This window comes from Capra hircus, chromosome 1 (genome assembly GCF_001704415.2).
Source record: "Capra hircus breed San Clemente chromosome 1, ASM170441v1, whole genome shotgun sequence".
Lineage (NCBI taxonomy): Eukaryota > Metazoa > Chordata > Mammalia > Artiodactyla > Bovidae > Capra > Capra hircus.
In genome coordinates, this window is record NC_030808.1 from 52,239,874 (window position 1) to 52,264,960 (window position 25,087).

Below are 25,087 nucleotides of genomic sequence, written 5' to 3' on the forward strand. Positions count from 1 at the left end.
AGAGTAGCACCTCACTGATCCCCACATTCTTGAGAAACAAGTGTTACATTTGTTATTTCCATACAAGAATTATTTTATAATCTGTAATTTGGTGAGAGTTTTGTGAACAGTTGAGTTATAGTCAACATTTTCATCTATTTATTAAATGATTCTTAACCCTTCTGTTCTTTGGAACTTCCGCTTTGGTTTTCCAAGACTCTTTCTTTTGAGTGACGCCATAGCTGTCAATTGACATTTCTTTCTTCTATCAGACACTTTCTGCTACCTCTAATGAAGTAACTTACTCTGTGTGGGTTTTTCTGAGTATGACTTAACTGGGGCCCCAGCACTTTAAGGAGAGGTGGGTAGTAAAACCAAAGATTTGGGCTTCATGGTTCTCAAATTTCTTGTTTCTGCGGCCTTTCCCATTCCTATGTTCTGGATGTCAGGACTTTCTTATTATTAAAAAAAAATACTTGTGTTTATTTTTTGAAATAATACCAATTTTTGAATATTGCTTTATTCTCTCCAGGGTTCTGACTCATTTAATCCTAAAAATAATCCCACGAAGTAGATACTATTTTCTGAAAGCTAAAGATGAGGGCACTGCAGCCCAGAGGAGTTAAGTGACTTATCCAAGGCAACAGATTACTAGCAGTAGAGTTTGGGTAGCCTTCTCCCTTCTCAGACCTGCTGAGTTTCCACATTTGTAATTGGCAATGAAGATACCTGTCCTCACAACGTTGAGGTTAAGATACAAGTAAGGCATTGTGCGCACAGGCATGAAGTTTAAAATGCTATGAAATATTAGCTGTTCCTGATAAGCTTATGTTTGTATTTCATACTTCCTTACCTAATAATTTTTTTACTGTTTTTATTAGAACCTATTAACACACTGAAGTGCTACTAAAATATGCAATTAATCTTTGAAACATAAGAATCAGCGAAACTAAAAGTATCATTTGCCTAGCTTGGCAGATACTGTCCAATGTGATTAATGATTCCTAACAAAATAGATGTCCCACTAAGTGAGCTAACTACTTGATTTCAGAAATATCAGTCCATTTGCTAATTGTAATTGTTAGTTGTTTTTCTAATTTGCTGATTGTTTTTCTGGGATTCTCTTGCTTTTTCTATGATCCAGTGGATGTTGGCAGTTTGATCTCTGGTTCCTCTGCCTTTTCTAAATCCAGCTTGTACATGAATTATCTGTTAATGCATTTCCAGAAATGCAGATAATGTTTGCTTACCCAGACCTCTACCATCCTTTTATAAAGTGCCAAAATTAAATCTTAAAAGAAATTCTGAAATTTTTATTTTTAATTAGTGCTAACTGATTAAATAGACTTCTCCTCCTTAACCCAAATTGGGGAGGGAAATTGTCCTTTAAAAAAATTTATATGTGGAAATGAACTATTGTCTCCACGGTAATCCTTACAGGGAATTTAGGCAACTGTATCTGTAGCCAACTCAGTTTTTCCTTTATGACTTTTCTGCAAGAGAACCAAATAACTCCCTGGTCACTTATTCAAGTCACTTTTTGAAATGTATGGTTTTTACTGGAGTGGCTTTATCATGAAAGTTTCATAGGTTAGTGTATACTTTAAAATACTTCTGTTCTATCAGATACATAAATTTAATTCATCATCCTGTCATATAAAAGTCTGATTCATTTTCTTCCTGTTAAAATGTCTAGTAAGAATAATTCAGACCTATATGATAAGTTTTAACATTTTATGAGGAAAGGTTCCTAGAACTAAGGAAGTACTAATTAGTGCCACTTCTCAAATATCTTCCTCTCGTCTTCCACCCTGTATAATGTGAGTTCTGCCTGCCAATATGAGGAGGTACAGTTGTCTCCAGATTCATTAGCCATCTCAAAATTTATTATGCTAAAGATTCACTTAGCCCCTGCAAAGTTACAGAATTTAAATTGTATTATGCCTTAAAAAAAAAAAACACACAAGATAATTACTGAATAATCTCTTATAATTGTGGTAGATTTTCTTTTTATCATGGTGATATTTCACATATTTGCACCAGTATCAGCTCTCTCTATTTGTATAGATATTCCCAGGGTCCCTTATTACTTTTCCTCAACAGGGTTATTATTCTCTCTCACTCTGTTGAGAAGGGCTAGACTGCAATAATAGCTAGAAATACTGCCGGACTTTTTGAGCCAACCCTCCCGCCCCACCTCCAATTAAGAACAAATACTTGGAGAACAATTAATAAGTACATCTCTCCTTAAAGTGCTTTTTAAGATCAAATTTCCCATTCTTATTAATGATCTGTGAAAGTAATTTTGAGAACCAACTTTTTAAAGATTAACATAATACTGTCTTTTGGTTTATAATAATACCATTGTCATATATAAAGTAGACCAAATACTGCATCAAGGGTATGTATTTAATACCATTACTGAATAGCAGTGGTGTATTATCATTGCTAATGAAGTCTGGTGGTGGTTGAGATTGGAGAGAGGAGGGCCAACATTTACTAATAAGCACCTTCTGTAGGTCAGGAACTGTGCCTATAAAGTAGATTCACTCAGGTTATCTAATCAGTTAGAAATCTGCAAAACAAAAAAGAATTTAGTAAGGGAATTTTTATTTTAATGGGAGATTTTTGAAAATGAGTATTTTAGCAAGAGGTTAGTTACCTCAAGGATAGGACCAATAGCCTGTGATTGATGTTTGTGAAGGATAACTGAGTTTCCCCCTCTACCCCCAGCAAGAAAGGCCTCCCTTGGGGATCCAGATGAGTGGGCCTGTCTCTTTGGTCCTTTCAGTCTTGTGCTGATGGATTTTTGCCCACATGGTTGACCAGCGTGCTAATAGTTTGGCTCAGCTGTTTGCTCCAGACTATATATAGCTGCTTCTGATTTCTCCCTTACTCAGCTTTCTCTGTGATCCCTTTCCTAATAACCTCATCACAACAAATGATTAAGCCTTTCTGTTGTCTCTTATAGCCGAATCAGAGCCAATGACTGATGGTGTGTGTGCTGGGTTCCAAGGACAGACATCCTCATGCCCTGAGGCCCCTCCTCCCTCCACCCTCACTGGGTGTTCATACACTGCCTGTGTTGACCTGTCTGTCTTTTCATGAATTTATGACATCTCCATCTAAGCTTTAAACTCCTTAAGGACAAGGGCTGTTTGGTATTCTTTTCTCTTATCTCCTTCATTCTTAACCCTTTGCTCTGTTGTTTTACATTGAGTTTAATAATATAAAAGATTAATATTGTGGTTCATTTACATAGTATTGATCCTCATAGTGAATTCTCAGTTTCTGTTTTCCATAAAACCCCACATACTCCAGGCCTGTCTTCTGCCATTTGTCCTACACATAGGTAGCTTCAGTAGTTGTTGGTCAGTTGCTAAGTCATGTCTGACTCTTTGCGACCCCATAAACTACAGCACAGCAGGCTTCCTTGTCCTTCACTATCTCCAGGAGTTTGCTCAAACTCATGTCCATTGAGTCTGTGATGCCATCTAACCATGTCACCCTCAGTCTTTGCCAGCATTAGGAAATTTTCCAGTGAGTTGGCTCTTCACATCAGGTGGCCGAAGTACTGGAGCTTCAGCTTCACTATCAGTCCTTCCTATGAATATTCAGGGTTAATTTCCTTTAGAATTGACTGGTTTGATCTTGCAGCCCAAGGTACTCTCAAGAGTCTTCTCTGACACCACAATTCAAATGCATCAATTTGTTGGCACTCAGCCTTCTTTATGGTCCGCTTCTCACAGACCCACTGAAAAACAGTTATCGTGCTGGAGCCAGGGTAAGGTGTGTGGACCGTGTATTAAAAGAAGTAATATGTTTGAGTGGCTAATTGTGGATTGTAATCAATTTGAAAACAGAGACTAATTCATGCTCTTTTCATGCCCCGTGTTTAACCAGTGTCTGTCATCTAGTCAGTCCTTATAATGTATTGGAGATGGAGGTGACTGAGTGTGTAGAATAAGAGCAAGAGAAAGAGACGTTTATGGTCAGTGATTGTCACTGCTTTACGTTGTCTTCAGCACAGCTGCATATCATAAGTTAGTTTAAGCTAGCCCTTATTAATACCATCAGTGCTTTTAAGAATAGTCAATGCTGGTAATAATTCATTCAAAGAATGACAGTATTATTGTTTTCATCATACATGCAGATTTTCATCAAAGCCAATTGCTAAGCGATTCTTAGAAAAGGATGTAGTAGTTACTGGAAAAGAACTATATTATCTAGCAGATTGACAACATAGGAAGGGAAGAAGGTGACACCTAGAAACAGAGGAAATCTGAAATCTAGTCACATCCATCCATCTAGGATCTTTCACAGTTGGGACTTTTTCTAAACAAAAAAAAAAGAACACCAAAAGTATCAAAAACTTTCTTTTAAATGTCTTGTGACAGATATGTTACTTTGATAGTCCTTTGTTACTTTATAGAGTGGTGGCTTTTATTCAAATAACTGTTCATCCTACTGTTGCAGCTCATGTGCCTTTTGCTGGGACAAAATGATGATGCATGGTGCCTGCTACTTTGATTTTCATCTCACCCTTTCATTTGTCACTTTCCACCTCCAGACAGCAAGCGAAACTGTCTGCCTCATCTTAACAAACATGTAAATCACCCTCATGCATGTGAATGTGCTTGTAATAGAACCTCTTACTTTACATTGATACCCCCAAATTTACTCTGCTATGTGATGATAAGTTCTAGTTTGGATCTGGCCTTAGTATCCCGTTATAATTATTTTTGTAAGAAGAGTAGAACTTATCTTACTGTGTCTTCCTTCTGCATGTACCTATATATCAATATGCAGATGTATAGCTTTTAGTTTAACAGCAAAAAGATTATTCAGAAAATTTAAGGGTAATTCTGGGGGGTAATACTAAACCATTGACTACTAAGTTTACATTATATTGTCTACAGTACAGTTCTCATTTATATGATTTAAAGTGAAGTGATGTTTATTAGCTTGGTCAGATATACCGTTTTTACACTAAGGGTAAAGGAACTTCTTTTTTAAATGGGTTAGTTTAAAAAGCTGTTTCAGTCTTATACTAAATTAATTTTACACACAGTATTCATTTTGAAAAGCAAGCTTTATAGGATTGAACAAATCATATTAATTAAATAAGATATCTAGCAGTAATAACAAAATCATTGAAGAATGCATCAATATATTTTATCAAATGACATAATTTTGGTAATAGAACATGAATAGCATACATATATTTTATTTAATTTTATTGTCGGGAAAGAGAATGGCAGAGTTGGGAAAGAGGGAGAAAACCATAGAAAAATAAAGGAGAAAAGAAGATATTGATACCGAAGGCTGAAAACCTCCATGTTGTAATGGATTAATTATGACCTCACAGATCTCTGTATGTTCACTTCAGTGATCACATGTGTTCATTGCAAACCCCTAGGATGTGATCCGGTGTAGTTACACTTTGTAGTTTTGAGGAGGAACTGAGGCTGAGAAAGGTTGTACAACTTGCTTAATGTCCACCACTGACTAACAGCAGAAGTGGGTTTTGAACCCAGATAATCAGACTCTGTATCCAGGGCTGTTTCTTCTACATGCCCCTGCAAATAACTGAAAAGTTCATCAGTTTGCCCTGCCCTGCCCTCTTGCCATTCTTGATCTTGGTTCATTTATCGTACAACTGATTACATTGCTCTGAAAGACTTGCCTGTATTCGCCTGTGCAGTAAAGCATGTTTTAGTTTTTAACGTACCAACTTAAGCAGTGAGCAGAATCTAGTTCCTGACCCTGGTATCGGCTCACATTTGGACTGTGCATCTGATACCTACTTTGAGATAGATACACAGGGCAAATAACATGACAGACAACGCCCTTTCTCCACCAAGATCAGGCGGAGATCTGAATTTGGATACTGGAAAGAAAAAAGAATAATGAGAGTTGAAAGATACAAAATGTGTTGCCTCTGAACCCTCATCCCACAAATGAACTTTCTAGTAGATAAATTCATGTCCTAGCTCTAAAGCCCCGTACCGAGGCTGTCGTTCTTCTACAAGGAAAGACACAGCAGTGTTGTTTTTTTTTTATTCAGTACCTTAATAGAGGAGTAAGGTGAAGGCTGTTAGATCCTTTTCAATCTATGTGTTAATTAAAATATGTTGTCTATTCTTTACTTATAGTATAAAGATGCGTTTATGAAAGCAAATCCTGGCTACAAATGGTGTCCTACCACAAACAAGCCTGTGAAATCCCCAGCACCCACCACTGTCAATCCGCGAAAGAAACTATGGGCCTTCCCATCTGACTCTTCAAGAGACTTGCCAAGCCCCAAGAAAGCAAAGACTGAAGAAATGCCTCAGCTTAACTTTGGAATGGCCGGTGAGTTTAAACACTAATTTCCCCTGTTCTTTAAGACTGGGGCAGTTCATGTAGGCAGTATTTTTAACAGATATTAGAGAGGGAGAGAAAAGCAAAATTTATGACCAATAGGAAGTAATGGCAAATATGTACCTTAGCTTAAAGCTTTGGAGTATGACATGCTTTAGAATGTATATAGAATTAAAGAAAGGAGGGTTAGACCAAGTGGTGGAGCCATTGTAAATATCTGTGGATTCCTGACATTGATATGGAAAAGCAGACAACAATGTGGAGACTGTCAGGAGCTCAGGGATTTTGTAATGTAACAAAACAGCTTGCACGCTCATGCCCACTATTAAGTTGTTCCCCTTAAGCACCTTCTCTGGAGAAGGGAATGGCAATCCACTCCAGTTTTCTTGCCTGGAGAATCCCATGGACAGAGTGTCCTGGCGGGTTACAGTTCATGGGGTCGCAGAGAGTCAGACGCGACTGAGCAACTAACAGACACTGTAAGCACCTTGGTTGTGCTGCATACCTACCAAGCCACGATTATGTAGATCATTTGAGGATACGAAACATCGAGGGCAGGAGGATGAACAACTCCATCACAAATCTAGGATGGATCTGACAGCTGTTTTTTAGAGGGAATTGCCATCCCTATCCTTTTACTGGCCCAGCAAATGGAACATTCCAGATGGTCCCATTTGTTCTGAGCCTTTAATATTCTTTGGGTGGTAAGGAATGTTACAGCATTTATTACCACGAAATAAAGTATTTATATTCACCCTGCAAATGGTTCTGTCTTCCTACCTATTATAATACCATAATCAAGAGAAGTTTCCAGGATGAATTAGGGAGACTGGGCAGAATGGAAGCATTGAAACTGGAGTGGAGCTATAGGGTTCCCGTGTCATTAGTACAAACAAATTTTCTTCAAAATGGGAGCTCTGAACAGTTTGCAAAATAGAAAGCTTGGGAATGGAAGTTGAGCAGTATTGTGACGACACTTCACTAGTAGCCAGAAGGCCTAGTGAGATTTAACAGTTCAGTGTGTGACTTGTGGCATCTAACAATGTGGTGGTGTCACATGTAAATCTAAGAAATGCCGTCTGCCACGATGGCCATTCTGGGGGAACACAGTCTTCAGGTGATTGTTATGTAAATATCTGTGGTATAATTCTAGGTAAGCTCACAAAGTGATGCTTTGCATAACTCAGAGGAATCAGAATAGAGATCTTTGTTTCAGCTGTTACTTTGTACAATTTAAGCTTCAACCTGCTTGCTGCATTTAGAATTCCCAGATTGTGTCAGTAAGAGTTTTTATAAAATGCTTAATCATCTGAACTTATCATCAGAACCAAATCAGAATATATCTTTGACTGGCTTCTAAATTAATTCCTTTAATTAGCATGTATCTTCCATTGCTTTTTCTACCACTTCTAAGTCTAGATCAGTCTCTCTAGGTTGTGTTTTTTTTGTTTGTTTGTTTTTTGCATACAGTGGCTATTCACAAACCAGAAATACTGCAAAAAGCTATAAAAGATGTCTGTCTATAGCATTATTTCTATTACTTTAGTAGTCTACTTGTTATACCTACAAATTCAAATTGGGACCTAGGTTTCAACCAAGATATTTACAGCTCAGCTTTTAAAAACAGCATTCTTTTTAAAAAATACAGAAAAGAAGGAAAAGAACTTTCTCACATTTATCTCATTATATAAGGGCCTGTGATGGGTGTTGGGAATCCATGATCACAGCCCTTGTTAAGCTATATATAGCTGATAACATTGGTCTGGTGTTCCTTTTTAGCACAACGATAGCAAACTAATTTGCTGTTAATTAAAACATGGTTCTTAGCTGTTTAAATCTAGAGGAAGAAGCTGTAGGGCTTTTAGAGGCCAGTTTAAGCTTACATGGAATTTCATTTTATTTTGTTTTTCCTGTAGTCCTTGTCACATGACACTGTGCATTTTTTAGTAACCCCAAAGCAGTCAAGTGTGTGATATCCAAGAAGGAAAAGCTGTGCAGAATTTAACTTAGTGCAGGTCCTCTGAGTGAATGGAATGCATGCTATTTATATAAGTATAGTTTTGATATATCCAAATAACATTATATAAGTATAATTAACATAAAGGATGATGGTAATTTCTTGTCTGTGTTTTAGTGTCTATACAGCAAAGTCACATTCGTGTATAACGTAAATAGATTATCATGGATGTATGTTCATATTTTACTAAATAATTTGAACTAACACATTTTTATCTTTATTAGAAAGCAATTATTCAATCCTTCCTATCTCTAGAATGACAGTGCCAAAAGTATTTGGCTGCCCTGAGAACTAAAGTTCACTTTTACTTTCCACCCAGTTCATTTCTCTTAACTTTTATTTGCCAATAGATTTAAGTGTCAATTTTAGCAGCCACAGTAGTTCATAAACTTAACATTTAATTAAGGATTGAATCTGAACAAGAAAGAGCCTTGTTTTAGCAAATCAGCCTGTGTTCCTACATGTCTTCCTACAAGGCTGTCTTCCAACATGGAGCTGTTTTGTGACCACCTGATCATTTGGTGACATATTTTACCTCTACTAAGCTCTTTCTTTCTTTTTTTTAAAAAGCTCTTACAGATTCTTTTCTTTTTTTAAAGTTGGACCATTTGTAAGATGTGGTCAGAGTTGCTTCATGAGTTCTTGAGACAGATTTGTATTCAAAGATGGATTTAAGGACATATCTTTAAACAAAATAAAAAACGAAAAAGAAAAGAAGCACCTGAATGTCTTCAGGCAACACTATGTCTGATCCTCATTTTTAATTGTAGAGAGATTACTAAAATAAAAAATGTGTTTATTGAGGGCCAGGAAGCACTAGGTTAACCACTGACTTAGGCATTTTCACATATTATTGAAGTTCTGAAATGTAACTCACTTAAGACAACCTTAAAGGATATAGGTTTCTTATTATCTGTATTTTCTTTGTTTAGATATAATCCTGGGTCATAGATCTACCAGTTTCTCTTTCTACTTCTGTTGATTATTGAAGGAATGAAAACACAGACCTTCAGTAGTATAAAAAGGGTTCATTTTAAATGCTAAAGGATATTTTGAGGAAGGGCCTAACCTTACCCCTAAGATTTAAGATGTCAGAAATACTTCACTGTTGAACTTAGATTTGTTTTTGAAAGTTTTAAAGAAAGAATATTTGAACAAAGCCCACTAAATTTTTGGTGGCCCATTTGTAAAATGTCTTTCTGTTCTCAAGTTCCTCCAATGACCTGGTTCTTTTTATCAAGCCCTGATTTCATGTGGGAGAAATAACAACATGAGAATAACAATCTCAAATTTCTTAGAAAACAAGCATAAGCACTCTATTGTTTTTTTAATCCAAACTCCCTATGCAGTAAGGAAAGAAGCATTGCACTAGGAGATAATTCATGTTCTGAATAGCTGTGGTACTGAGTAAAGTATTTTGTTGGACTGGTGGACAACAGTGGTATTTTTAAAGCTCACAGAAGTATGAATACTAAGCATGTATATGCCAGGTTACTGCTTCATAAACTTCAAAAGTTTTCTATGACAAGTTATGTGTGGTTCTGTTGGATTTCTTATTGTTAGTCTTTGTGAATATTTTGGATTATATGTTCTCCGTGGTTGTGAATTAATAATTTACTTACCTTTGGCTTATTTAGATCCTACTCAAATGGGAGGCCTGAGCATGCTGCTTCTAGCTGGAGAACATGCTCTTGGGACACCAGAGGTAAGCAGTCCCTATCCCTCTCTGTTCCACTCCTGCTAGAAGCTGATAACACAGACACTTGTGTTCTGCTCACAGTGTTTATTCTGCAGTTTCACTGTTAACAGCTCATGAACAAACTGTGCTTTTAATTTTCATTAAGGTTTCTATGTGCATGGTATTGTGCCTTGAAAGTAACAGACTGGGTTACATGAACCCAAAAGGACACAAACGGAGATTGGGTGCAGATTTTGAGATTCTCTGAGCACAGGTGTAAGACTTAGGACGTACAGATAATTAGCATTTGCCATGGCTTTGTAATGGAGTCCAGAGGGTGGATCCTATGAGTCATTCATTCTGTTCATAACAGTGTCTGCTTTTGTGATGTTCTCATTTAGACTTGTTAGTGAAAAGGTGAGAGTTAAAAAAAAAAGCATGAGACTGTTGGTCTCTCTGGTACCTGAATAAATCCAAACTCCTGCTTTTGAAAATCAGAAAACGTGGCATTTTAGGATTGCTTATTCTTTAAAATAGAAAATGAAAAAGGACTCAGACCCTCCTAATGACCCTGGTCTTGTTTTATTCCCTTGTATAGTTATTGGGCTGAGTTTGCTAAATAACTCTTAGATACAGTCTTGACAGGCAGGTAGTAGTTAATAGCCATGCAGAGTTTGCATTTATGGAATTTCTCTATTTTCCAAACCTGTTTAGCAGAGGACAGATGCATTGACCTACTGCTGTTCACATTATTTTATACACTGAAGTCCCTGAGATGGAAAGTTTTCAATCCCCAACCAGCATTACTACTTAGGACCCAAAATAGCAATTTTATTGCATATATATATATATATGTATGTGTGTATGTGTGTATGTACATACATATACATATATGGGCCTCTCTGGTGCCTCAGATGGTAAAGAATCTGCCTGCAACGCTTGAGACCAGGGTTCGATCCCTGGGTCGGGAAAAATCTCCTTGGAGAAGGAAATGCCAACCCTCTTGGAGAAGGAAATGCCAATACCTCTCCAGTATTCTTGCCTGGAGAATTCCATGGACAGGGGAGCCTGGCAGACTACAGTCCATGGGATCACAGAGAGTCGGACATGACTGAACAACCTACACACACATACACATATATATTTCTTCCTTCCTTTCTTAAGTTGTATGCATGCCTTATGAATTACAGTTAAAGCATATTCAAATAGTTGTTTTAGAAGATACCACATATTTACATCACAAAACTCTTTTATTATTTATAGTTTATGTTTGGGATCCATAGTAGTTGACCAGATATTCAATTTGATTTAACTTTTTAGTTCTGTTCAATTTAGAATCACAATAAATGTGTAAATTTGGTGGACCGGTACTTATTTACATTGTACTTAGCTGAAAAAGGAAACTTTGTTCTTTTGCATACTCATCATTCAGCATGTTTGTATTTCCTCACATGACAGCCTCCTCTGGCATCATTTGACTTTATGACACATTAAAAGCAATCAGATTAACTCCGACTAGAGCATAGAGTATCCCAAGCATGTCCCCAAAGGTGAATGTTGGAATAATAATGTGCATTTGAACTTTCAGCACAGTCTGACTCACGATTTCCAAGAATGCACTGTATTGTGAAAGTCAGTATCATCTTTTCTAATAGATTAGATAATAATGAAATTTTCTTCCAAACATCTATTAGCATTCCTTCTAATTTTCAGGAAAAAATGTAAACAAATAAACATGTATAGAACTTACAGATAGATGAAAATGCTCATCAGAGAAAGGAATACTTTTTTTTCTTTGAATTAAAATTTGTCTTTTGGGCTCTCTTTAGTGAATAGCTCTTCTCCCCTCTTATAAGGACAGCAGAGTTTGACACAAGCAATTTAAATCATGCAGTGGTCAGCCTTCCATTTCTGATGAAGGGGAACCATTTTGAAAATTCTCAAGCTAAAGAAACAAGAGAAAATTACATGGCCAAAAGAAGTGAACCATACAGGAGAAGGAATTTCATACTAAGGAAGTTGCCAGCACTAAGGTTTTTAAGGACCATTTCTAAGAATACAGCTCTTTCTTCATAATTCCTCCTTCTCATCTCAGATATATTTAGGCATTATTGAAAATAGTCTTGAGCTATTGAAACAATAAAGGGGCAAAGTTTGTATAACATAATGCTGTCTCTAAATATAATTAGTTTGAGAGTTTATTTCATAGCTGTCAGTAGATTTCATTTAATACCTAATTTCTATGCGAAGTCGTATTCCAAATATGTAGACATTGTCATAGAACTTTAGGGGCTTATGTACATTGGCAGATGAAAAATACAATGAATACATACTTATATTTTTAAAAGAAAATTATAAAGATAATGAGATAAGAAAAGAAGTACAGAAATTTGATACTTCGTAGATTTGGAACAATTACCATGAAGTCTGTTTAAACTGTTGGGTAGGACCAGTCAAATAAAGTGACATTTTACAAAAATTCTTCCACAGAGGAGGTCTAATTGTAATGAATTTTTTAAATGCCATGAGAAAATTCTTATTCTGAAATGGTTTATTGAAAAGGAGATTTTCCTTTATTCATCAGCCTGACACCTAATCACATAGAAAAAGTACTCAAAAGCCTATGAAAAATTTAATATAGGTAATAGTTTTATTTTTAAAAACAATTCTATTAACAGAAGGTAGAGAGGCTTACTGTTACAGGAACAATAAAATTCTAGGTTAAAAAGTTTCTTTGGTTTATACATTTCATAGATCTACATATAATGTACTCTTAGGGTTTTTAGAAAAAAATTATAGGTTCTTGATACAGCAATGAGCAAATAATAACAAGCAGGATGTCTGAGTTTTTGCTTTCTCTTTAGTCTTCTGATTAACTCTAAATCTGCCACAGTATTTTTGGCATTATTAGGGCAGCATTTTTATATGCTACTATTTGTGTCTCTGATGAATAAAATGGGGTAAGAATTGCATTTACAGTTTGACTCTTTTTCACATAAATGGTTAGTCCTGTATTTTCTTTATACCCAGAATACACTGAAATATATTTCATATTTGAGATAAATTTTAAAAAGCAGTGTTTGTTAAAGAGTATATGAATTAAAGAAGCAAAATAAATGTATAGGCATCCCTCATTTTATTGTGCTTTGCAGATACTGCAATTTTTACAAATTGAGGGCTTTTGGCAACCCTGCGTCCAGCAGGTCAGTTAGCACCATTTTTCCAACCGTATTACTCGCTTTGTATCTCTTTGTCACATTTTGTCAATTCTTGCAGAATTTCAAACTTATCGTTGTTGTTATATTTGTTATGGCAATCTATGATCAGTGACCTTTAATGTTACTATTGTAATTTGAGCTGGGGGTCGGGGGGGGCTACAAATCATATCCATATAAAACAATGAACTTAATTGATAAATGTTGTGTGTATTCTGACTGCTCCACCCGGGTGACAGCATGTCTGTTTATAACATAGTTAACTGAACATTTCAAACCCACTGTTGAGACCTACTACTTAGAAATGAAGATTCCATTTATAATACCACTGCTCGTTGACGATGCACCTGGCCATCCAAGAGCTCTGACGCAGGTGCCCAGCAAGACTAATGTTTTCATAATATTCCACACATCTCTTCTGCAGCCCATGGATTAAGGGGTCATTTTGACTTTTAAGTCTTCTTATTTAAGAAATGCATTTTGTAAGGCTGTAGCTGCCATAGATGGTGACTCCTCTGATGGATCTGGGCAAAGTCATTTAGTTGAAAACCTTCTGGAAAAGATCCACCATTCTCGATGCCACTAAGAATCTTTGCATTTCACAGGAAGAAATCAAAATATCAACATTAAGAAAATTCCCTGGCAGTTCAGTGGTTGGGACCCAAGGCTATCCTGCAAGCCATGTGGCATGACCAGAAAGAAAAAAATAATAATCAGGATTAATAGGAGATGGGGAAAAGTTGATTCCAACCCTCCTGGCTGACTTTGAGGGCTTTCAGACTTCAGTGGAGGAAGGAACTGCAGATGTGCTAGAAATAGCAAGAGAACTAGGATTAGGAACTAAGGATGTAACTTGAATTGCTTCAGTCTCATGATAGAACTTGAATGGATGAGGAGTTGCTTCTAATGGAGCAAAGGAAGTGGCTTCTTGAGGTGGGATCTCCTCTTGGTGAAAATGCTATGAAGATTGTTGAAATGCCAAGAAAGGATTTACAGTGTAACATAAATTGAGTTGATAAAGCAGTGGCAGGGTTTGAAAGGATTGGCTACAGTTTGGAAAGAACTTCTACTTTGGGTAAAATGCTATCAAAGAACATTGCAGGCTGCAGAGAAGTCATTCGTGAAAGGTAGAGTCCATCAACATGACAAACTTTATTGCTGTCTTATGTTAAGAAATTGCCACAGCTGCTCCGACCTTCAGCAGCCACCACACTGATCAGTCAGCCATCAATGTCAACGCAAGCCCCTCCATCAAAAAAAAAAAATTACAACCCACTTGAAGGCTCATGATAGTTAGCATTTTTGAGCAATAAGACATTTAAATTAAGGTGTGTATATTTTTTAGGTGTAAAGTTATTGTACACTTGCATAGGTGTGTGCACTAAGTCACTTCAGTCGTGTCCAACTGTGTGCAGCCCTGTGAACTGTAGCCCCCAGGCTCCTCTGTCCATGGGCTTCTCCAGGCAAGAATACTGGAGTGGGTTGCCATTCTCTCCTCCAGGGGATCTTCCTGACCCAGGGATTGAACCCGTGACTTTTACCTCTCCTACATTGGTAGCTGGGTTCTTTACTACTAGTGCCACCTGGGAAGCCCTTGTACACTTAATAGACTATTTATAGTATAAACATAACTTTTATGTACTCTGGAAAACCAAAACTTTGCGTGACTAGCTTTATTGCAGTATTCGCTTTTGATGGTAGTGGTCTGCAACTGTACCCGTGATATCTCTTAAGGTGTGTCTGTATACAAGACAGCCATTGGGGAGTGATCACCCCCCTACTACCACCACCACACACACACACTCAAAATGGCATGTTAAGCTTGTCTCTACTGAGACCCAGTGAAATGTAAGCATAGAAGTCTTGTTAGGAAATAACCCCATAACAGTGAAGGAAATGGAGTGTTTCCAGAGAATATGAGATTTTAGTAAACTTACATAAATCAAAAAGCAAATAAAGCATTTTAATTGAGAAAATATGATATATGCTTAAAATATACTAACCAGGGAACATCAGAGAGCTGGTCTGTTAAACAGTGTCCAGCAGCTTAAGTGAACATATCTTCTCTTTTTTACTTTTAAGGAACAAGAAAGAAAAAGTAGAAGAATTAAAAGTAATATTATTAAAAATTTAAGCAAAGTAATAATGTTCACAAACTCTGGGAAGAGCTAAGGAGAAGGAAGTTATTATATTGAGTTAAGCCTTTATGTTTCATATCAGTGAGTTATATTCTGAAGATGGAAATGCAATAAATAAAATATAAGTATTATGATCTAGAATTTCTGGAAGTAATCTCCAGGACTGAAAATCTGTTGTTTTATATTTTTAACTTAAAAAAATAAAACATAAAAATATAAAGCTAAATTAAAATTTAAAAATAAAGGCAGGAAGAAATACATTTCAGAGATGAAAGGGGAGATTATTCAACACATAATGTATAGAACAGCTTGGAATAATATTGGAAAGGTCAGTATTAGACCTAAGTGAGCACAGAAGTCATCTTGCCTGAAACAGAAGAGATGATTTGAGGAATAATAGAAAATAAGAAAAATTAGGCAGAGTAATCATAACTGATAAAAAGGTTTGATGGTATCAATATCTATTTAGTTGAATAAATGAAGACAAACCTTCAGATATTTGGAAAGTGTATTGGACCTGAATTTGTGATTTTCAGATGCCTAGTTCTTTTGTTGGCATGAAGAAATATGACAGTAAAGTTAAGATCAAGTCACATTTTTATTTTCCTTCCATCCTGTAAAATGGAGCTAATAATACTCGCTTGCCTCTAACTCCCAAGACTTCTATGAAGATTAATTTTTAAAAAGACGTTTTTACCTCTCCTGAAAAGCATTCTAGTATTGGTACCTAGTATTATTACCATAATTTATTCTAGGCATTTTGTAGTTGAAATGTCAGCAGCATACTCAACATTGAGCAAATAACCTGCTCAAGATTGTGTGGCTATGAAATGACAGAACTAGGATTTGAACCCAGAGGGACTAACTTCCGTCTTCCAGTAGCCCACTTGTGATTCAGTCCCTGCCCACCTCACCTCAGCCCCAGCCCCTTCTCTTAGCAGTGTTCTGAGCTGCACCTTTATGCACAGGCATTTCATGAGTACTTTCTGGGGACCAAGCCCTATACTAAGCACTTAGACTGGTTATCTCATTTCATCTTTCCATGAGCCTTAAGAGGTTGGTTTATTATTTCCCGTTTCATAAATGAGGAAACTAGGCTAGAGAGGTTAAATGAATTCTCTAACGTCATAGAGCAAGAAAGTCATTATACTAGGATTTAAACCTGTATATGTTACATTAAGTAATGAGATGGGTAAAATGAGATAAAGAAAAGGTGGTAATACCAGTATTTGTTAAATTAATGAATATGTCCATGTTTAAAACACTGTGAGTTTTAAATTTAAAACAAATACAGATTTTGGTAAAATTGAAAATTTTCCCATTTCTTATAATTTCTCATATCAGTGAAGTGGGACAGCTATTTTTACTACCTGTTGGTAACATTGAGCTACTGTGACTTCTGCCTGTCTTAGGCTGCTATATTTGACCACTTCAGGATGCTAAAATCCACTGAATTCCAACCCCACCCCCAACTCTTGCCCTCTTCACAACTTTTATCCCGCACCAAATCTTTTAATATATGGGCTTCCCTGGTGGCTCAGACGGTAGAAGCATCTGCCTACAATGAGGGAGACCCAGGTTCGATCCCTGGGTCGGGAAGATCCCCTGGAGAAGGAAATGGCAACCCACTCTAGTACTCTTGCCTGGAAAATCCCGTGGATGGAGGAGCCTGGTAGGCTACAGTCCATGGGGTGCAAAGAGTCAGACATGACTGAGTGACTTCATTTTCACTTTTCAAAGCTTTTAATTCCCTTCTCACAGTTTTATAGCTTTTAAACATAGTGAGGAAATACTACATTTATATTTAAATTCACATTAAATGGGCTCTTTGAACTTTCTCAGTTCTGGGTAGAGACCCTTCCTTTTTATAATATGCCACTGCTCACTGCCCATCCAGCCCAGCATCTGCCATCTCTTAACCGTGGGGCTCAAAGCCAGAGAATGAAGTGCTTCTGCCCAACCTGATTGACAGGCACCTGTCCTCAGTGAGTCCCCGGGCCGCATTGCTCCAGAGGCTGACGAGTTCAGAGAAGCCCCTCAGTTTCCCAGAGGTGGTGGAAAGGGGGAATGGGCAGCAAGTGAGTGGGGAAAGAGGAGAATGAACAGTGGGTGAAGGAGAAGGGTGGGCCTGTGCTGCTGCGTCGTTGTCAACAGTGTGTTTACATGCACAACTGCATTCTGTCCTCACTGGGTCCTGTGAAGAAGTCAGTAGCGTTGGTACCTGTTTTGTCAAATGGGGAAACTGAGGCGGGAAGGTGCTCTGATTTTTCTCAGTGTCTGTAGCACTTCATACAAGTGGCCTGGAGTCTGACTTGAACTTCATCCTAGTGCTCTCTGCCACATGGCTTAGAATGACAGGGAACTTGACTCTGGTGGCCCTGGTGCCCTAAGAAAAACCCGGCACTTATCCTTCCTCTCAGCCCAGGATGACTTGACTTGATTTGCATTCCAGTTTCAAGGAATTCTCAATTCTACTTGGTACTATTTGGTGTGATCCCCAGGGTGGCCTGGTTCTCTTTCAGCTGCACCCCAGCCCGGGCATCTGTCAGTCAAGTGCACTTCTTTAATCCTCAGGTACTCCTTAACCTCATTCAGGTTTAATTAAGAGTGGCTCCATTTTAGTCCTTAAGTAGATTTTGAAGGACTTACTTGGATATAATATACTTACATTGAGTTCACCTGTGTTTGAAAGCTCAAGTCCATTTAACATCTCATATTAAATGCAAATTAAGTGATCACCCAGATGCTGGTATGGAAATATCCTTGGTAAAAACTGCCAACTGTGGGAAAGCCTGGGCCAGGTTGAGCGAGGGTTGAGCCAGGTTGAGTCAGTGCATGGGCCTCAGAGTCACCCAGATCTTCACACTTGAACTCTGAAAGGGACTCCTCTGCTCACAACCCCTCTCCTCCCGAAGAAGACAAACTTACCTTAGAAACACTGGCACTTACTGGCCCCTCTCCCTCAGCCTTGATACCCTTCCCGGTAGTTACTGAGGCCTGGCAAATGCCATCTCTGATTGAACTGGGGCCCCGCATCTTAGCTGGTTTAATTCCTTAACCTTCTGATTAGTCTCCCGCCTCCAGTCACTCCCCAGCCAGAGTCATCCTGCACTTCACTGAAAGCACTGACTACACATCTCTCATCATGCCACTCCTCTGACTATAGACCTTGGCTGACTCCCCATTGCCTTCAGCCTAATCATCAGACTTCTTAAGTAGCGTTCAGTTCATCTCCCACCACATTCCCAGACATCTCAGTCTTCAGCCACACTGGGAAAGACACTGATGCTCACATACACAGGGCACGTCACCCATACTTTGCCCTCTGCTGTTACCACATCATTTCCACAATTCTGATGTTCCTTCTAGGGGTATCTCAGATGCTACTTATCTTACTTCTTCCATCCACCCCCAGATAGAATGAAGGCTGCTTCTCTGTCCTCCCATAGACCTTATAATATTCCACCAGCAGGCACATCTACTCTTAATGTGTAGCTGTCTCCTGCGCTTAAACCACAAGCACCTTAAGGGCCAGACTCATCCCCTTAGGGTTATTTTATTCCCTGACGTATAAGGCACACAGGTGGGATGTAGGGTTCTTAAAAGAGAGCAGCAATCTTTGTTCTGACACATATTAGGTGTTTATTGAATATTTGTTGAAGGAATGAGTAATCAATCAATAAATGTTTGAATTCGCAAGGGCAGGGATGTGGAGCTCAGATACGACCAGTGCACTTCATAGCTTTGCTTGACTGTGTGTTCATCACAGTCCAGCTCTGTGACTGGTTTTGTGCCTTGAGAAGCAGGAATGGGCTTAATAAAGCCTAGCTTTCCAGACCACTTACAGTGCATCTAACTGGCTTGATTTTGTTTTATATAAAGGGACCGGGTCATGTTTCTATGTCTCTCATTATTACAATGTACATTTTGCCTGTGGGAAAAATACTCCCTCGTCATAATTCTTAATTATACTAATCATTCCCCTTCCTTGGTTATTGAGAATTAGAGCTAATTTAAAGGGAAGATTGGATTTAAGGGAAGTTGAACACCTATGTGGCTAACAAAACTGCATTTAAAAGCCCTTTAGCAGTTTTCTTTATTGGGCATATAGCAACACCTAGTGGCTTTATGGATTATTTCAGAAACTATTTCTAGAAACAGCTACTTGAGTTTTTTTCTCTCTTTACTGAATGTCTGCTCATTTGGGATTTTTCTTCCTTCTTAATTAATGGACAAATACCTTTAATCTCTATATTTTGTTATATTTAGCCATATCCCACTTAAAAAGTAATTAAGAATACTGTAAATACAAACAGCAAAGTGATACCCAAGGTCTAGGCCCTTCTAATAACATTTCTTAAATAGGAGCCTTTTGTCAGAAATAACCTCTTCCTTCTGTGTGAGTATAATACCAGATTTTTTTATCAAACATTCACATTATGCACAAATACGTACACTTGCACTGGGTGCCTCATTTATCAGACGTGCAGGAATGAATTCTACCTCAGTACATTTTCCATGTCGTTGAGCCATTTTTACATTTTGAGTTTTTAGGTGGACGTAGGTCTAGCATGTATCACACACATTCATTTCTGGCTTTTAAAAATAAATAATACATTTTATAATTATCCTTATCTTGACAACTTAGAATCATAGTTATCAATATTAATATACTACACTCAGGAGAAACTTTAGGACCACTTGATCTACTTTGGTTTTTTTGTTTTTAATTTTTGTGATAGCCCACTTTTCTAAGTAACTGATATTTTTTAAAATTGTAATGCAATTTTGGAAGGTTACTTTCCATTTACAGTTATTTCAAAATATTGGCTATATTCCCTATATTATACAGTACACCCTTACGTATATCATAAACCCAGTATTTTGGTTAAGTAAACTAAGTCAATTATACTTCAATAAAATTTAAAACATATTGTGTCTACAGTTTTTCTGTCTTTTCCTTCTGTGTCTTGTTGCTGGCGGCATTGTTTCTTTTTCAACACTCTTCCTTTTTCTTATCCCAACTCTTGGTCCCTTCTGATTTGCTCCTTCTATTCTTCTGTGAACTAGAAAGTCCGGTAACCACATAGGTTAGTAGTAAGCCAGTTCTTCTGGCTCCTAACTTTGTGCTGTTTCCATTATACTACACGGAAGGTAAAGGCTGAATCTACAGTGCTGTAAAGTAAGAGTAACTAGATTTTAAAAGAAGATGTTATCCACTGCAGTAAAATGCATAGCCTCAGTGGCTGTTACAGCTGTTCTAACCATTGAACAGTCTTTGTTGTGTGATTCCTGGCCAGGTCATTCAGATTCTTCATATTTATAAACATGGAGAATCAAGTCAGTCAACAGATATTCCCTGTGCATTTACTGTGCATCTGGTCCATGGGGAGCACAAACTTGCTCACATAAACTTCTCTGATTGCGTAGTACAACTGACATGTGTAGGGCTATAGGGGTTTCCTTCATTTAGATGGTAAAGAATCCAGCTGCAATGCAGGAGACCCAGATTCATCCCTGGGTCAGGAAGATCTTCTGAAGAAGATAATGGCTACCCATTCCAGTATTCTTGCCTGGAGAATTCCATCGACAGAGGAGCCTGAGGTCACAAAGAGTCAGACAAAACTGAGTGGAAAAAAAAAATAGGGTTATAAACATCTTGATAATTACTCACATTTGAATTCTTCATATAAGCAGAAAGTTTTACTTAAGACCATCTATCATAATGATTTGCAGGAGGTCTTAATTTAACTTTAAACTTTTATGGCTGGATGTATAGGCATGGCCAAATTATCTACAATGGCACTTAAAAGAAAGTTGACTTTTCTTCTTACAGTTAATGTAAACTCTAATTGAGCCATGGGGAAACTAATCCCATAAATGATAACTTTCTTATGCATCATGGGATCAGAAATAAAAATATGTGTGTGTATTGTGTAGACTTTATATAGGGTAGCTCCCATATATGGTAATATACTTAATTCTAAATATTTCTATAGATTTGTCATGTGTGCCACCTACATATCAAGTCACCTTATTTTCATTTAGTCCTGGGCTCAATCTTTTTTAATTAATTTACTGTTTCGGTCATGCAGCTTGTGGGATCATAGTTTCCTGGCCAGGGATTGAAAGCAGGCCACGACAGTGAAAGTGCCAAATCCTTAACCATTGGACTGCCTGGGAATTCTCAGGAAAATCAAAGTGAAATAAAATTTTGATTATTTACCAAGGTATCTAGGGGCTAAACACATAGGATTCCTTATAAACCAGAACAGTATTGATTTTTTTCATTGTTCAGAAACTATATGGAGTTTTATTTAAGTATTCCTTCCAAGAAAGGAATTTTTTGTGGCTAGTAATGTCAGGATTTGCTGGCCTTTTTAAAGTACATTTTGTGTCTCCTTGGATCAAATATTTAAAAAGCAAATAAAAACTACTGGACTTCTTGGCACACTGGTTGTCAAATAGTTAAGGACAGCAAGGGAATCAGGCTTTGGCAGCCAAACCACAGGTGGCAAATTAATTAAAGCTTCTGCACCTTTTCTATGGAGCTTATCACTGGAAGAAGGTGACCATTACTCTTTCAAATCCAAAGGTGACAATTAAAATTTTAAATACTCGCTTCTGTCCAGTGGTCTGTGACGTTGTTAGAAAACACATCTTCAGTGTGAAACTGTGGTTTTAGGAATATAACTTGGGTCACTGCCAGCTCTTCCCATAGATTCAACCATCTAATCACATGCAGTTATTAAAATTACATAGGGAAAGGTTTAATAACACAAGAAAATCAATGTACTGTTAAAAGCAAACATTTTGTAACTAGTACAACATCCCATTTCTGTTGAAAACATTATCTCTACACACAACCTCAAAAATATACATGGAATTCTAACAGTGCTTATCTTTGGGAGATAACACTGTGGATGTAGAGTTTTCTTCTGTATTTTTTCTCTTCAGATTTTAAACAGTGATCTTGGATTATTTTGTTTTCAGAAACAAGTTTCTAAAAAGTATTTTTAACGTTCATTTTTCCCCTAGAGTAAAAGATAACTTGTTCCCTAAGATTCTCTAACTTTGCTATTCAGGGGAAGAAAAGAGAGGGGACACACTGATAGGGTATTTAAAAGACATGTTATCAATTTTAATTTAGTTAATTCAACAAGTACTTGAGTATCTACAGTGCACCCAGGCAATGTTGAGGATTCTGCGTTAAACAAAAGCCCTGGGAGGAACTGGAGCATAAACACATTGTTATGTCTTGTGGTGGTCAGCGATCGTTGATTGTTGGGAAGTAGAGGCGTTGTTTACCTCTCTCACCCTATGTCCTTTATCTGTAAAAGGGGGCAGATCAGAGGGATGCTGAAATTCTTCCCCTCTAACATGCTATGACTCCTATGACTTTTGAATTACAGGCTACCAAGGTGATTATTTCACCCAAATGTAGTCAATTTTAACATTCAGTAAAAAAGGAAATATGTATCCTGAGAATAGTACTTGATTAACAGCAAGAATTTTTTTTTTTAAAGTCAGTAGTGTTTCTGTAACTATTGTTAATAATGAAAATCACAAGTAAAGATTTTAGAGTGTTAAATGTTTACCCAATATAGTAAATAATATACAAGTATATATTATAAAAGAAATTTCTCTTAGGAAAATAATACTAACTTTTCTAAGATTGAGACTTGTATATAAATTCAGGAAAACCCTGGAACACAAAAATTTGACCTTAGGTTTATTTTCCCAAAAGGTTTATAATGATCAAAACTCATTTTTGTGTTTTCATATAGTCAAGTGATATGAAATATTGTGAAAATGCAGAATGTGGAAAAAGTCGATATTCGTTAGTTTTGGTTGTAAAAAGCCAAGAGATCAAATGAGTGTCATTGTAGAAATTTCACTTTGGTTAATGATCATGAAATGCATTGCCTTGTCTATCTCCTACTATTTATGGCATTATATTTAGCAAATGAATGATTATATAAAACTTTATAAAACCATGTATAAGACTTTACAGAGTATAACTATCTTTTTTTTCACAGTACTGCCTTAAATTTGGGAATGAAAACCATTCCTTCCTTAAATAAGAATGTTTTAGGTGACATTTGTCCTCTGTTGTCGTTCAGGAGCTATCTGTGTGATGCCTCACACCACCTTTTTTTGTTTTAGATCTCCTCTGGCGCCTGCAGGCCTGATGTTTCAGAATCCTCTGAATTGCGTCAGAAGTCACCATTATTTCAGTTTGCTGAGGTAATATACATGTTGCAATCTATACTTAATGAAATGGTAAAGTGAGCTTCAGTTTTGGCTGATGACAGTAACTTAAAGCAATGAAGAACTCTTCGTTCTTAGATCAAATAATCATAAATGGGAAAATAAACTAAATTTTGAAACTCTAGAGTCTCTTAATTAAGGAATAAAGATATTTCTAGAAACGTGTTATTGACTCATACTAAATGTTATTTCCCTTAAACCTCATCACTAATTTTTATTCAGGGCTAGGAAAAGTTAAGAATATAATTGAATTATTGTTAGAACTTATTTATCAGGTGTTAATTTGACAGGTATTGAATTGTCTTATGGTTATTGGCTGTGCATTCCTTTTTATTTATTTTCCATACACTTTTCTCTTAATTGAAACTTCAGCATGCAGTTGGCAGTTTTCAAAGTCTTATGTCTTAACGTTAGACCTGTTTGGCTCAGTATGTCTCAAACATACAGATGATGTAGAAAGCACATTATCCTTGATATCAACTCTAAAGGTTAAGACTCCCTCCCCAAATGTCTTCTTTTACCCTGGAACTCAATATGGAGCCATCATTGATTAATTTTTTCTCAACGTTAAACCACATGGTCCTCCCTTGATCATTTAAATTGTCTTTCACTAGACCTTCTCTCAAACTGTCATCCCTCCTAATGTTTGCCCCTGGTGGTACAGTTTTGTACAAGGAGGAAATATTTTTAGTTTCAGACTTTTTTCCTCCTCTAGTGTCCTTTCCTGGTGATTCTCAACATTTCATTGACAGAATTACTTTTCACGCTGGCATATTAGGTCATTCCTTTTATGACGTTGGTAATATGCCTAAGTGTCCTGCTGATATCACCAGAATATTATGTTATATATTTGCTCACATAATGCTCCTTACCTATCACTTTCCTGTCTGCTCTCTGTGAGGTGTGCCATGAATTCTAATTGTCTTGTATATTGTTTCCTCAAGAATTTAATATAGCAGAGTGTTCTGTCTGCACTCCCTTTTAAACATAGTTTTATACACATTAAATAATGTTAGTGCCAGCTTTGAAAGCAGAGATTCTTAACTAGTGATCCCTGAGCCCCTGATGATCTAGTGAAATCTCTCAGATTTCATATGAAATTTTTGGTATTTTGACACATGTGTACTTTTTTTGGTTAGTATAGCAAACTAAAGCGTCCAAAGATATCCTTGACCCTAACCTGCCATTTCTTCAGGAGCTCTTTATTCATGTCAGAATCTCCTCTACTCAATATTAATTTGTAGAAACCTCTTTTTATTTAAAAACTTGTGAAGTGCTTTTCAGAAATCTAGATGGTTTATACCACTGGTTCTATTTGGTTTACTCTCTGATTTAAACTTTGAAGGGCATATATTTCCCCTTACACAAACTATTTGTTTTCTTTAACTTTTATGGAGAGTTGGTAGAAGTGAGAAGTCATGTCTGA

General features: G+C 37.0%; 1 protein-coding gene across 8 annotated transcripts in view; it reads left to right on the forward strand.

Annotated features, from left to right (window-relative positions):
- BBX (BBX, HMG-box containing) overlaps positions 1 to 25,087 on the forward strand; it is a 290,746-nt gene that overhangs the window by 206,689 nt on the left and 58,970 nt on the right. For all 8 annotated transcript variants that reach the window (XM_018062653.1, XM_018062985.1, XM_018063039.1 and 5 more), the window contains 3 exons: positions 6,135 to 6,333; positions 9,997 to 10,064; positions 23,557 to 23,637. In XM_018062653.1, coding sequence (XP_017918142.1) covers positions 6,135 to 6,333; positions 9,997 to 10,064; positions 23,557 to 23,637 — 348 coding nt within the window. The remainder of the gene's footprint in view (positions 1 to 6,134; positions 6,334 to 9,996; positions 10,065 to 23,556; positions 23,638 to 25,087) is intronic.